Genomic DNA, 13,352 nt, shown 5'->3' with positions numbered 1-13,352 from the left:
GACTCTCTTCCTCTCCGGTCTGTCTCTTTCCCTCAGGACTCTCTTCCTCTCCAGTCTGTCTCTTTCCCTCAGGTGTCTCTTCCTCTCTGGTCTGTCTCTTTCCCTCAGGTGTCTCTTCCTCTCCGGTCTGTCTCTTTCCCTCAGGTGTCTCTTCCTCTCCAGTCTGTCTCTTTCCCTCAGGACTCTCTTCCTCTCCGGTCTGTCTCTTTCCCTCAGGTGTCTCTTCCTCTCCAGTCTGTCTCTTTCCCTCAGGACTCTCTTCCTCTCCAGTTTTTCTCTTTCCCTCAGGTGTCTCTTCCTCTCCAGTCTGTCTCTTTCCCTCAGGTGTCTCTTTCCCTCAGGACTCTCTTCCTCTCCAGTCTGTCTCTTTCCCTCAGGTGTCTCTTCCTCTCCAGTCTGTCTCTTTCCCTCAGGTGTCTCTTCCTCTCCGGTCTGTCTCTTTCCCTCAGGTGTCTCTTCCTCTCCGGTCTGTCTCTTTCCCTCAGCGGTCTCCTTCTCTTGCAGCACAGTCTCTCTCCACACTCCTTACCTCTTCCCAGCTGTCTCTTGTCAGGCTGTCTCTTTCTTCTTGGGATGTCTAAGCCTTTTCCTAGCTCTCAGTTACCGGCGTAAGGAGAAACCAAATCTCCACTCAAACCTAGAGCCATAGCTGTGAGGTATAAATGTCTCCCACTCACAGCCATGTTGTTTGCGATTCTGAGGTTAAAAAGAACGAAGGCCTGGTCTTCAGAGACATGGCGGCCAGAGACTCCGCGCACGGACAGACGCCTGCACTGCACTGCGCCTGCGTACAAGTGGATTTTTAACTGACTGTAGGGAGGAGAGAGTGTAGAAGTGGGCGGGAACAAATGCGTTCAAAAGGCGGGGCTTACAGGCCTAAATCATTGGATGGGCGTGACAAAGGCGGCAAGTGTCTGACTGGAGCGTACCACTTCCGGGAAGAGCGGGGGGCGCTGTGGTGTAATACAGAGGACGCGGCTGATCGTGAGTTATACCGGCCCGATATCAGTATAGTATATACACAGGCCGAAGAGTATATAGGGGCTAGAGTGTCAGCTCCTGGGGTCAGGGATGATGGGAGTGATACATTGTGTGTGATATAGAGATTAGATTGTCAGCTCCTGGGGTCAGGGATGATGGGAGTGATACATTGTGTGTGATATAGAGATTAGATTGTCAGCTCCTGGGGTCAGGGATGATGGGAGTGATACATTGTGTGATATAGAGATTAGAGTGTCAGCTCCTGGGGTCAGGGGTGATGGGAGTGATACATTGTGTGTGTGATATAGAGATTAGAGTGTCAGCTCCTGGGGTCAGGGATGATGGGAGTGATACATTGTGTGTGTGATATAGAGATTAGATTGTCAGCTCCTGGGGTCAGGGATGATGGGAGTGATACATTGTGTGTGATATAGAGATTAGATTGTCAGCTCCTGGGGTCAGGGATGATGGGAGTGATACATTGTGTGTGATATAGAGATTAGATTGTCAGCTCCTGGGGTCAGGGATGATGGGAGTGATACATTGTGTGTGATATAGAGATTAGAGTGTCAGCTCCTGGGGTCAGGGATGATGGGAGTGATACATTATGTGTGATATAGAGATTAGATTGTCAGCTCCTGGGGTCAGGGATGATGGGAGTGATACATTGTGTGATATAGAGATTAGAGTGTCAGCTCCTGGGGTCAGGGATGATGGGAGTGATACATTGTGTGTGTGATATAGAGATTAGAGTGTCAGCTCCTGGGGTCAGGGATGATGGGAGTGATACATTGTGTGTGATATAGAGATTAGAGTGTCAGCTCCTGGGGTCAGGGATGATGGGAGTGATACATTGTGTGATATAGAGATTAGATTGTCAGCTCCTGGGGTCAGGGATGATGGGGGTGATACATTGTGTGTGATATAGAGATTAGATTGTCAGCTCCTGGGGTCAGGGATGATGGGGGTGATACATTGTGTGTGATATAGAGATTAGATTGTCAGCTCCTGGGGTCAGGGATGATGGGAGTGATACATTGTGTGTGATATAGAGATTAGAGTGTCAGCTCCTGGGGTCAGGGATGATGGGAGTGATACATTGTGTGTGATATAGAGATTAGATTGTCAGCTCCTGGGGTCAGGGATGATGGGAGTGATACATTGTGTGTGATATAGAGATTAGAGTGTCAGCTCCTGGGGTCAGGGATGATGGGAGTGATACATTATGTGTGATATAGAGATTAGATTGTCAGCTCCTGGGGTCAGGGATGATGGGAGTGATACATTGTGTGTGATATAGAGATTAGAGTGTCAGCTCCTGGGGTCAGGGATGATGGGAGTGATACATTGTGTGATATAGAGATTAGATTGTCAGCTCCTGGGGTCAGGGATGATGGGAGTGATACATTGTGTGATATAGAGATTAGATTGTCAGCTCCTGGGGTCAGGGATGATGGGAGTGATACATTGTGTGTGATATAGAGATTAGATTGTCAGCTCCTGGGGTCAGGGATGATGGGAGTGATACATTGTGTGTGTGATATACAGATTAGATTGTCAGCTCCTGGGGTCAGGGATGATGGGAGTGATACATTGTGTGTGATATAGAGATTAGAGTGTCAGCTCCTGGGGTCAGGGATGATGGGAGTGATACATTGTGTGATATACAGATTAGATTGTCAGCTCCTGGGGTCAGGGATGATGGGAGTGATACATTGTGTGTGTGATATAGAGATTAGATTGTCAGCTCCTGGGGTCAGGGATGATGGGAGTGATACATTGTGTGTGTGATATAGAGATTAGATTGTCAGCTCCTGGGGTCAGGGATGATGGGAGTGATACATTGTGTGTGTGATATAGAGATTAGATTGTCAGCTCCTGGGGTCAGGGATGATGGGAGTGATACATTGTGTGTGATATAGAGATTAGATTGTCAGCTCCTGGGGTCAGGGATGATGGGAGTGATACATTGTGTGATATAGAGATTAGATTGTCAGCTCCTGGGGTCAGGGATGATGGGAGTGATACATTGTGTGATATAGAGATTAGATTGTCAGCTCCTGGGGTCAGGGATGATGGGAGTGATACATTGTGTGTGATATAGAGATTAGATTGTCAGCTCCTGGGGTCAGCGATGATGGGAGTGATACATTGTGTGTGATATAGAGATTAGAGTGTCAGCTCCTGGGGTCAGGGATGATGGGAGTGATACATTGTGTGTGATATAGAGATTAGAGTGTCAGCTCCTGAGGTCAGGGATGATGGGAGTGATACATTGTGTGTGATATAGAGATTAGAGTGTCAGCTCCTGGGGTCAGGGATGATGGGAGTGATACATTGTGTGTGATATAGAGATTAGATTGTCAGCTCCTGGGGTCAGCGATGATGGGAGTGATACATTGTGTGTGATATAGAGATTAGAGTGTCAGCTCCTGGGGTCAGGGATGATGGGAGTGATACATTGTGTGATATAGAGATTAGAGTGTCATCTCCTGGGGTCAGGGATGATGGGAGTGATACATTGTGTGTGTGATATAGAGATTAGAGTGTCAGCTCCTGGGGTCAGGGATGATGGGAGTGATACATTGTGTGTGATATAGAGATTAGAGTGTCAGCTCCTGGGGTCAGGAATGATGGGAGTGATACATTGTGTGTGTGATATAGAGATTAGATTGTCAGCTCCTGGGGTCAGGGATGATGGGAGTGATACATTGTGTGATATAGAGATTAGATTGTCAGCTCCTGGGGTCAGGGATGATGGGGGTGATACATTGTGTGTGATATAGAGATTAGAGTGTCAGCTCCTGGGGTCAGGGATGATGGGAGTGATACATTGTGTGTGATATAGAGATTAGATTGTCAGCTCCTGGGGTCAGGGATGATGGGAGTGATACATTGTGTGTGATATAGAGATTAGATTGTCAGCTCCTGGGGTCAGGGATGATGGGAGTGATACATTGTGTGATATAGAGATTAGATTGTCAGCTCCTGGGGTCAGGGATGATGGGGGTGATACATTGTGTGTGATATAGAGATTAGATTGTCAGCTCCTGGGGTCAGGGATGATGGGAGTGATACATTGTGTGTGATATAGAGATTAGATTGTCAGCTCCTGGGGTCAGGGATGATGGGAGTGATACATTGTGTGTGATATAGAGATTAGATTGTCAGCTCCTGGGGTCAGGGATGATGGGAGTGATACATTGTGTGTGATATAGAGATTAGATTGTCAGCTCCTGGGGTCAGGGATGATGGGAGTGATACATTGTGTGTGTGATATAGAGATTAGAGTGTCAGCTCCTGGGGTCAGGGATGATGGGAGTGATACATTGTGTGTGATATAGAGATTAGATTGTCAGCTCCTGGGGTCAGGGATGATGGGAGTGATACATTGTGTGTGATATAGAGATTAGAGTGTCAGCTCCTGGGGTCAGGGATGATGGGAGTGATACATTGTGTGATATAGAGATTAGAGTGTCAGCTCCTGGGTCAGGGATGATGGGAGTGATACATTGTGTGTGTGATATAGAGATTAGATTGTCAGCTCCTGGGGTCAGGGATGATGGGAGTGATACATTGTGTGTGATATAGAGATTAGAGTGTCAGCTCCTGGGGTCAGGGATGATGGGAGTGATACATTATGTGTGATATAGAGATTAGATTGTCAGCTCCTGGGGTCAGGGATGATGGGAGTGATACATTGTGTGTGATATAGAGATTAGAGTGTCAGCTCCTGGGGTCAGGGATGATGGGAGTGATACATTGTGTGATATAGAGATTAGATTGTCAGCTCCTGGGGTCAGGGATGATGGGAGTGATACATTGTGTGATATAGAGATTAGAGTGTCAGCTCCTGGGTCATGGATGATGGGAGTGATACATTGTGTGTGATATAGAGATTAGATTGTCAGCTCCTGGGGTCAGGGATGATGGGAGTGATACATTGTGTGTGATATAGAGATTAGAGTGTCAGCTCCTGGGGTCAGGGATGATGGGAGTGATACATTGTGTGATATAGAGATTAGATTGTCAGCTCCTGGGGTCAGGGATGATGGGAGTGATACATTGTGTGATATAGAGATTAGATTGTCAGCTCCTGGGGTCAGGGATGATGGGAGTGATACATTGTGTGATATACAGATTAGATTGTCAGCTCCTGGGGTCAGGGATGATGGGAGTGATACATTGTGTGTGTGATATAGAGATTAGATTGTCAGCTCCTGGGGTCAGGGATGATGGGAGTGATACATTGTGTGTGTGATATAGAGATTAGATTGTCAGCTCCTGGGGTCAGGGATGATGGGAGTGATACATTGTGTGTGATATAGAGATTAGATTGTCAGCTCCTGGGGTCAGGGATGATGGGAGTGATACATTATGTGTGATATAGAGATTAGAGTGTCAGCTCCTGGGGTCAGGGATGATGGGGGTGATACATTGTGTGATATAGAGATTAGATTGTCAGCTCCTGGGGTCAGGGATGATGGGGGTGATACATTGTGTGTGATATAGAGATTAGATTGTCAGCTCCTGGGGTCAGGGATGATGGGAGTGATACATTGTGTGTGATATAGAGATTAGAGTGTCAGCTCCTGGGGTCAGGGATGATGGGGGTGATACATTGTGTGATATAGAGATTAGATTGTCAGCTCCTGGGGTCAGGGATGATGGGGGTGATACATTGTGTGTGATATAGAGATTAGATTGTCAGCTCCTGGGGTCAGGGATGATGGGAGTGATACATTGTGTGTGATATAGAGATTAGAGTGTCAGCTCCTGGGGTCAGGGATGATGGGGGTGATACATTGTGTGATATAGAGATTAGATTGTCAGCTCCTGGGGTCAGGGATGATGGGGGTGATACATTGTGTGTGATATAGAGATTAGATTGTCAGCTCCTGGGGTCAGGGATGATGGGAGTGATACATTATGTGTGATATAGAGATTAGAGTGTCAGCTCCTGGGGTCAGGGATGATGGGAGTGATACATTATGTGTGATATAGAGATTAGATTGTCAGCTCCTGGGGTCAGGGATGATGGGAGTGATACATTGTGTGTGTGATATAGAGATTAGATTGTCAGCTCCTGGGGTCAGGGATGATGGGAGTGATACATTGTGTGTGATATAGAGATTAGAGTGTCAGCTCCTGGGGTCAGGGATGATGGGAGTGATACATTGTGTGATATAGAGATTAGAGTGTCATCTCCTGGGGTCAGGGATGATGGGAGTGATACATTGTGTGTGATATAGAGATTAGAGTGTCAGCTCCTGGGGTCAGGGATGATGGGAGTGATACATTGTGTGTGATATAGAGATTAGAGTGTCAGCTCCTGGGGTCAGGAATGATGGGAGTGATACATTGTGTGTGATATAGAGATTAGAGTGTCAGCTCCTGGGGTCAGGAATGATGGGAGTGATACATTGTGTGTGATATAGAGATTAGAGTGTCAGCTCCTGGGGTCAGGAATGATGGGAGTGATACATTGTGTGTGATATAGAGATTAGAGTGTCAGCTCCTGGGGTCAGGGATGATGGGAGTGATACATTGTGTGTGATATAGAGATTAGATTGTCAGCTCCTGGGGTCAGGAATGATGGGAGTGATACATTGTGTGTGTGATATAGAGATTAGATTGTCAGCTCCTGGGGTCAGGGATGATGGGAGTGATACATTGTGTGTGATATAGAGATTAGATTGTCAGCTCCTGGGTCAGGGATGATGGGAGTGATACATTGTGTGATATAGAGATTAGATTGTCAGCTCCTGGGGTCAGGGATGATGGGAGTGATACATTGTGTGTGATATAGAGATTAGATTGTCAGCTCCTGGGGTCAGGGATGATGGGAGTGATACATTGTGTGATATAGAGATTAGATTGTCAGCTCCTGGGGTCAGGGATGATGGGAGTGATACATTGTGTGATATAGAGATTAGATTGTCAGCTCCTGGGGTCAGGGATGATGGGAGTGATACATTATGTGTGATATAGAGATTAGAGTGTCAGCTCCTGGGGTCAGGGATGATGGGAGTGATACATTGTGTGTGTGATATAGAGATTAGATTGTCAGCTCCTGGGGTCAGGGATGATGGGAGTGATACATTGTGTGTGATATAGAGATTGGATTGTCAGCTCCTGGGGTCAGGGATGATGGGAGTGATACATTGTGTGTGATATAGAGATTAGATTGTCAGCTCCTGGGGTCAGGAATGATGGGAGTGATACATTGTGTGATATAGAGATTAGAGTGTCAGCTCCTGGGGTCAGGGATGATGGGAGTGATACATTGTGTGTGATATAGAGATTAGATTGTCAGCTCCTGGGGTCAGGGATGATGGGAGTGATACATTGTGTGTGATATAGAGATTAGATTGTCAGCTCCTGGGGTCAGGGATGATGGGAGTGATACATTGTGTGTGATATAGAGATTAGAGTGTCAGCTCCTGGGGTCAGGGATGATGGGAGTGATACATTGTGTGTGATATAGAGATTAGAGTGTCAGCTCCTGGGCTCAGGGATGATGGGAGTGATACATTGTGTGTGTGATATAGAGATTAGATTGTCAGCTCCTGGGGTCAGGGATGATGGGAGTGATACATTGTGTGTGATATAGAGATTAGATTGTCAGCTCCTGGGGTCAGGGATGATGGGGGTGATACATTGTGTGTGATATAGAGATTAGAGTGTCAGCTCCTGGGGTCAGGGATGATGGGGGTGATACATTGTGTGTGATATAGAGATTAGATTGTCAGCTCCTGGGGTCAGGGATGATGGGAGTGATACATTGTGTGTGTGATATAGAGATTAGAGTGTCAGCTCCTGGGGTCAGGGATGATGGGAGTGATACATTGTGTGTGATATAGAGATTAGATTGTCAGCTCCTGGGTCAGGCATTCTCCTCTCTCTCTTCAGGTCTTCTCCAGGATGATTGAGGTTGTGGCTAAGCTGCTGCGGGGTCCGGTCTTCTTGGCCGGGGAGGTCCTGGAGTGTGTTGTCACCTTCACTAACCCATTGTCAGCGCTCTCGACCTCCGCCAGCAGGTAAGTGCAGCCCCTCCCCCAAATATGGTGTAAGGGTCAGTGAAGTCTCTTGTGCTGTGGGCACTGACAGGTTAATAGCATATCTCCCTGCCCCCTCCTCCTATATATCAGACGCTCCGCCCCCTGCGCTCCCAGGACTTACCGCTATATTCTGGGCTATAAGATGAGAAAAACACAGAAAAACAGTTTATAGTGATTTACCTTTCTCTGCCGGTCTAATAGAGCGGAGGGGGCACGTGTGGGGCATTATACTGAGTGTGGGGGCACTGGTGGGGCATTATACTGAGTGTGGGGGCACTGGTGGGGCATTATACTGAGTGTGGGGGCACTGGTGGGGCATTATACTGAGTGTGGGGGCACTGGTGGGGCATTGTACTGAGTGTGGGGGCACTGGTGGGGCATTGTACTGAGTGTGGGGGCACTGGTGGGGCATTATACTGAGTGTGGGGGCACTGGTGGGGCATTATACTGAGTGTGGGGGCACTGGTGGGGCATTATACTGAGTGTGGGGACACTGGTGGGGCATTATACTGAGTGTGGGGGCACTGGTGGGGCATTGTACTGAGTGTGGGGGCACTGGTGGGGCATTGTACTGAGTGTGGGGGCACTGGTGGGGCATTGTACTGAGTGTGGGGGCACTGGTGGGGCATTATACTGAGTGTGGGGACACTGGTGGGGCATTATACTGAGTGTGGGGGCACTGGTGGGGCATTATACTGAGTGTGGGGGCACTGGTGGGGCATTGTACTGAGTGTGGGGGCACTGGTGGGGCATTGTACTGAGTGTGGGGGCACTGGTGGGGCATTGTACTGAGTGTGGGGGCACTGGTGGGGCATTGTACTGAGTGTGGGGGCACGGGTGGGGCATTGTACTGAGTGTGGGGGCACGGGTGGGGCATTGTACTGAGTGTGGGGGCACGTGTGGGGCATTGTACTGAGTGTGGGGGCACGTGTGGGGCATTGTACTGAGTGTGGGGGCACTGGTGGGGCATTATACTGAGTGTGGGGGCACTGGTGGGGCATTGTACTGAGTGTGGGGGCACTGGTGGGGCATTGTACTGAGTGTGGGGGCACGTGTGGGGCATTGTACTGAGTGTGGGGGCACGTGTGGGGCATTGTACTGAGTGTGGGGGCACTGGTGGGGCATTATACTGAGTGTGGGGGCACTGGTGGGGCATTGTACTGAGTGTGGGGGCACTGGTGGGGCATTATACTGAGTGTGGGGGCACTGGTGGGGCATTATACTGAGTGTGGGGGCACTGGTGGGGCATTGTACTGAGTGTGGGGGCACTGGTGGGGCATTATACTGAGTGTGGGGGCACGGGTGGGGCATTGTACTGTGTGTGGCGGCACGGGTGGGGCATTATACTGTGTGGGGGCACGGGTGGGGCATTATACTGTGTGGGGGCACGGGTGGGGCATTGTACTGAGTGTGGGGGCACTGGTGGGGCGTTATACTGAGTGTGGGGACACTGGTGGGGCGTTATACTGAGTGTGGGGACACTGGTGGGGCATTGTACTGAGTGTGGCGGCATGGGTGGGGCATTATACTGTGTGGGGGCACGGGTGGGGCATTATACTGAGTGTGGGGCATTATTTCACCCCCTCTTCCCTGTATTCATTAGTGCCCCACCCACTTCTCCTCCCCTTCCGCCCGCCTACCCTACATACTACATACATGGCTGCACGCACACGCTATAGACCTCTCTGCTGAGTGTAGTCGTCCGTCTCTTGCAGTGAGACCTTGGCCTGGGCCAGCGCTCAGATACATTGCCAGTTTCACGCTAGTGACAGCAGAGTGCAACTACCGGCCAGTGAGGAGCCGCAGCAAGACGTGCAGGCTGAGAACGAGACCGTGTTCATCCCTAACAGAGGTGAGCATGGCGCCCCCTTGCTTCTCCTGCTGCTCCTCCTTCCACCCCCTGCTGCTGCTGCTTCTCCTTCTGGGCCCCCCTGCTGTGCTTCTCCTACTGCCTCCTGCTGCTGGTCCTCACTCCTGCCTGCTTCTCCTCCTGGGCCCCCCTGCCGTGCTCCTCCTGGGCCCCCCTGCCGTGCTTCTTCTACCACCTGCTTCTGCTGGTCCTCACCCCTGCCTGCTGCTAGTCCTGGGCCCTCCTCCTCCTCCTGTGCTCCTTCTACTACCCCCTTGCTGCTGGTCCTCACCCCCACCTGCTGCTCATGTTCCTCTTTCTCCTGGGCCCCCCTGCTGTGCTCCTCCTGGGCCCCCCTGCTGTGCTCCTTCTACTACCCCCTTGCTGCTGCTCCTCCTCCTCCTGGGCCCCCCTGCTGTGCTCCTCCTGGGCCCTCCTGCTGGGCCCCCCTGCTGTGCTCCTTCTACTACCCCCTTGCTGCTGCTCCTCCTCCTGGGCCCCCCTGCTGTGCTCCTCCTCCTGGGCCCCCCTGCTGTGCTCCTCCTCCTGGGCCCCCCCTGCTGTGCTCCTCCTCCTGGGCCCCCCCTGCTGTGCTCCTTCTACTACCCCCTTGCTGCTGCTGCTCCTCCTCCTGGGCCCCCCTGCTGTGCTCCTCCTGGGCCCCCCTGCTGCTGCTCCTCCTCCTCCTGGGCCCTCCTGCTGTGCTCCTTCTACTACCCCCTTGCTGCTGCTCCTCCTGGGCCCCCCTGCTGTGCTTTTCCTGGGCCCCCCTGCTGTGCTCCTTCTACTACCCCCTTGCTGCTGGTCCTCATCCCCGCCTGCTCCTCCTCCTGGGCCCCCCTGCTGTGCTTTTCCTGGGCCCCCCTGCTGTGCTCCTTCTACTACCCCCTTGCTGCTGCTCCTCCTCCTCCTGGGCCCCCCTGCTGTGCTCCTTCTACTACCCCCTTGCTGCTGCTCCTCCTCCTCCTGGGCCCCCCTGCTGTGCTCCTTCTACTACCCCCTTGCTGCTGCTCCTCCTCCTCCTGGGCCCCCCTGCTGTGCTCCTTCTACTACCCCCTTGCTGCTGCTCCTCCTCCTCCTGGGCCCCCCTGCTGTGCTCCTTCTACTACCCCCTTGCTGCTGCTCCTCCTCCTCCTGGGCCCCCCTGCTGTGCTCCTTCTACTACTCCCCTGCTGTGCTCCTTCTACTACCCCCTTGCTGCTGCTCCTCCTCCTCCTGGGCCCCCCTGCTGTGCTCCTTCTACTACTCCCCTGCTGTGCTCCTCCTCCTGGGCCCCCCTGCTGTGCTCCTCCTGGGCCTCCCTGCTGTGCTACTTCTACTACCCCCTTGCTGCTGGTCCTCACCCCCGCCTGCTCCTCCTCCTCCTCCTGGGCCCCCCTGCTGTGCTCCTTCTACTACTCCCTTGCTGCTGCTCCTCCTCCTCCTCCTGGGCCCCCCTGCTGTGCTCCTCCTGGGCCCCCCTGCTGTGCTCCTCCTGGGCCCCCCTGCTGTGCTCCTTCTACTACCCCCTTGCTGCTGGTCCTCACCCCCGCCTGCTCCTCCTCTTCCTCCTGGGCCTCCCTGCTGTGCTCCTCCTGCCACCCCCTGCTGCTGGTCCTCACCCCCGCCTGCTCCTCCTCCTCCTCCTGGGCCCCCCTACTGTGCTCCTCCTGCCACCCCCTGCTGCTGGTCCTCACCCCCGCCTGCTGCTCCTTCTGATCTTCCCCTTTCCTCCTATAGGTGAGCGGGGGCAGTGCATACTTTCTACTCCGCCCAAGATCTTATTTTGTGACCTGCGCCTGGACCCCGGAGAGACCAAGTCATGTAAGTATGTGTGGGGGAGGCGGTGATGATGTGGTGTCACTGCTCATTGCCGCCCCCTGTAGGTGACGTGGATTTTCTCATTTCAGATTCCTACAGTGAGACGCTGCCCCTCACGGCTCCCCCATCTTTTAGGGGCCAGTCGGTTAAATACGTTTACAAGCTGACCATTGGCTGTCAGAGGGTGAACTGCCCCATCCAGCTGCTACGCCTGCCGTTTCGTGTCCTGTTGTTGAATGGTGAGAATTACAGGGAGTATGACCCCTCTCATGTGCCCCCTCTATCCCCCTTATACTAGGAGTATGACCCCTCTCATGTGCCCCCGCTATCCCCCTTATACTAGGAGTATGACCCCTCTCATGTGCCCCCTCTATCCCCCTTATACTAGGAGTATGACCCCTCTCATGTGCCCCCTCTATCCCCCTTATACTAGGAGTATGACCCCTCTCATGTGCCCCCTCTATCCCCCTTATACTAGGAGTATGACCCCTCTCGTGGGCCCCCTCTATCCCCCTTATACTAGGAGTATGACCCCTCTCGTGGGCCCCCTCTATCCCCCTTATACTAGGAGTATGACCCCTCTCGTGGGCCCCCTCTATCCCCCTTATACTAGGAGTATGACCCCTCTCGTGTGCCCCCTCTATCCCCCTTATACTAGGAGTATGACCCCTCTCGTGTGCCCCCTCTATCCCCCTTATACTAGGAGTATGACCCCTCTCGTGTGCCCCCTCTATCCCCCTTATACTAGGAGTATGACCCCTCTCGTGTGCCCCCTCTATCCCCCTTATACTAGGAGTATGACCCCTCTCGTGGGCCCCCTCTATCCCCCTTATACTAGGAGTATGACCTCTCTCGTGGGCCCCCTCTATCCCCCTTATACTAGGAGTATGACCCCTCTCGTGTGACCTCTCTATCCCCCTTATACTAGGAGTATGACCCCTCTCGTGTGCCCCCTCTATCCCCTTATACTAGGAGTATGACCCCTCTCGTGTGCCCCCTCTATCCCCCTTATACTAGGAGTATGACCCATCTCATGTGCCCCCTCTATCCCCCTTATACTAGGAGTATGACCCCTCTCGTGTGCCCCCTCTATCCCCTTATACTAGGAGTATGACCCCTCTCGTGTGCCCCCTCTATCCCCCTTATACTAGGAGTATGACCCATCTCATGTGCCCCCTCTATCCCCCTTATACTAGGAGTATGACCCCTCTCGTGGGCCCCCTCTATCCCCTTATACTAGGAGTATGACCCCTCTCGTGTGACCCCTCTATCCCCCTTATACTAGGAGTATGACCCCTCTCGTGTGCCCCCTCTATCCCCTTATACTAGGAGTATGACCCCTCTCATGTGCCCCCTCTATCCCCCTTATACTAGGAGTATGACCCCTCTCGTGTGCCCCCTCTATCCCCTTATACTAGGAGTATGACCCCTCTCGTGTGCCCCCTCTATCCCCCTTATACTAGGAGTATGACCCATCTCATGTGCCCCCTCTATCCCCCTTATACTAGGAGTATGACCCCTCTCGTGGGCCCCCTCTATCCCCTTATACTAGGAGTATGACCCCTCTCGTGTGACCCCTCTATCCCCCTTATACTAGGAGTATGACCCCTCTCGTGTGACCTCTCTATCCCCCTTATACTAGGAGTATGACCCATCTCGTG

The 13,352-nt window shown here is 52.1% G+C and overlaps 1 protein-coding gene across 2 annotated transcripts in view; it reads left to right on the top strand.

Annotated features, from left to right (window-relative positions):
* Positions 1 to 13,352, top strand: part of RGP1 (RGP1 partner of RAB6A GEF complex) — a 62,100-nt gene that overhangs the window by 40,683 nt on the left and 8,065 nt on the right. Inside the window, exons 1-5 of one of the 2 annotated variants that reach the window (XM_075261400.1) lie at positions 919 to 984; positions 7,894 to 8,021; positions 9,758 to 9,894; positions 11,611 to 11,694; positions 11,781 to 11,930. In XM_075261400.1, coding sequence (XP_075117501.1) covers positions 7,906 to 8,021; positions 9,758 to 9,894; positions 11,611 to 11,694; positions 11,781 to 11,930 — 487 coding nt within the window. In that variant the 5' untranslated portion in view covers positions 919 to 984; positions 7,894 to 7,905. Of the gene's footprint in view, positions 1 to 918; positions 985 to 7,893; positions 8,022 to 9,757; positions 9,895 to 11,610; positions 11,695 to 11,780; positions 11,931 to 13,352 lie in introns of those variants that run through there. The other variant, XM_075261398.1, reaches the window with a different exon arrangement.

The sequence above is a fragment of the Leptodactylus fuscus genome, unplaced genomic scaffold, assembly GCF_031893055.1.
Source record: "Leptodactylus fuscus isolate aLepFus1 unplaced genomic scaffold, aLepFus1.hap2 HAP2_SCAFFOLD_124, whole genome shotgun sequence".
Taxonomy (NCBI): Eukaryota; Metazoa; Chordata; class Amphibia; order Anura; family Leptodactylidae; genus Leptodactylus; species Leptodactylus fuscus.
Note: the sequence above shows the minus strand (reverse complement) of the source record. Positions and strands in the feature narration are given on the sequence as shown.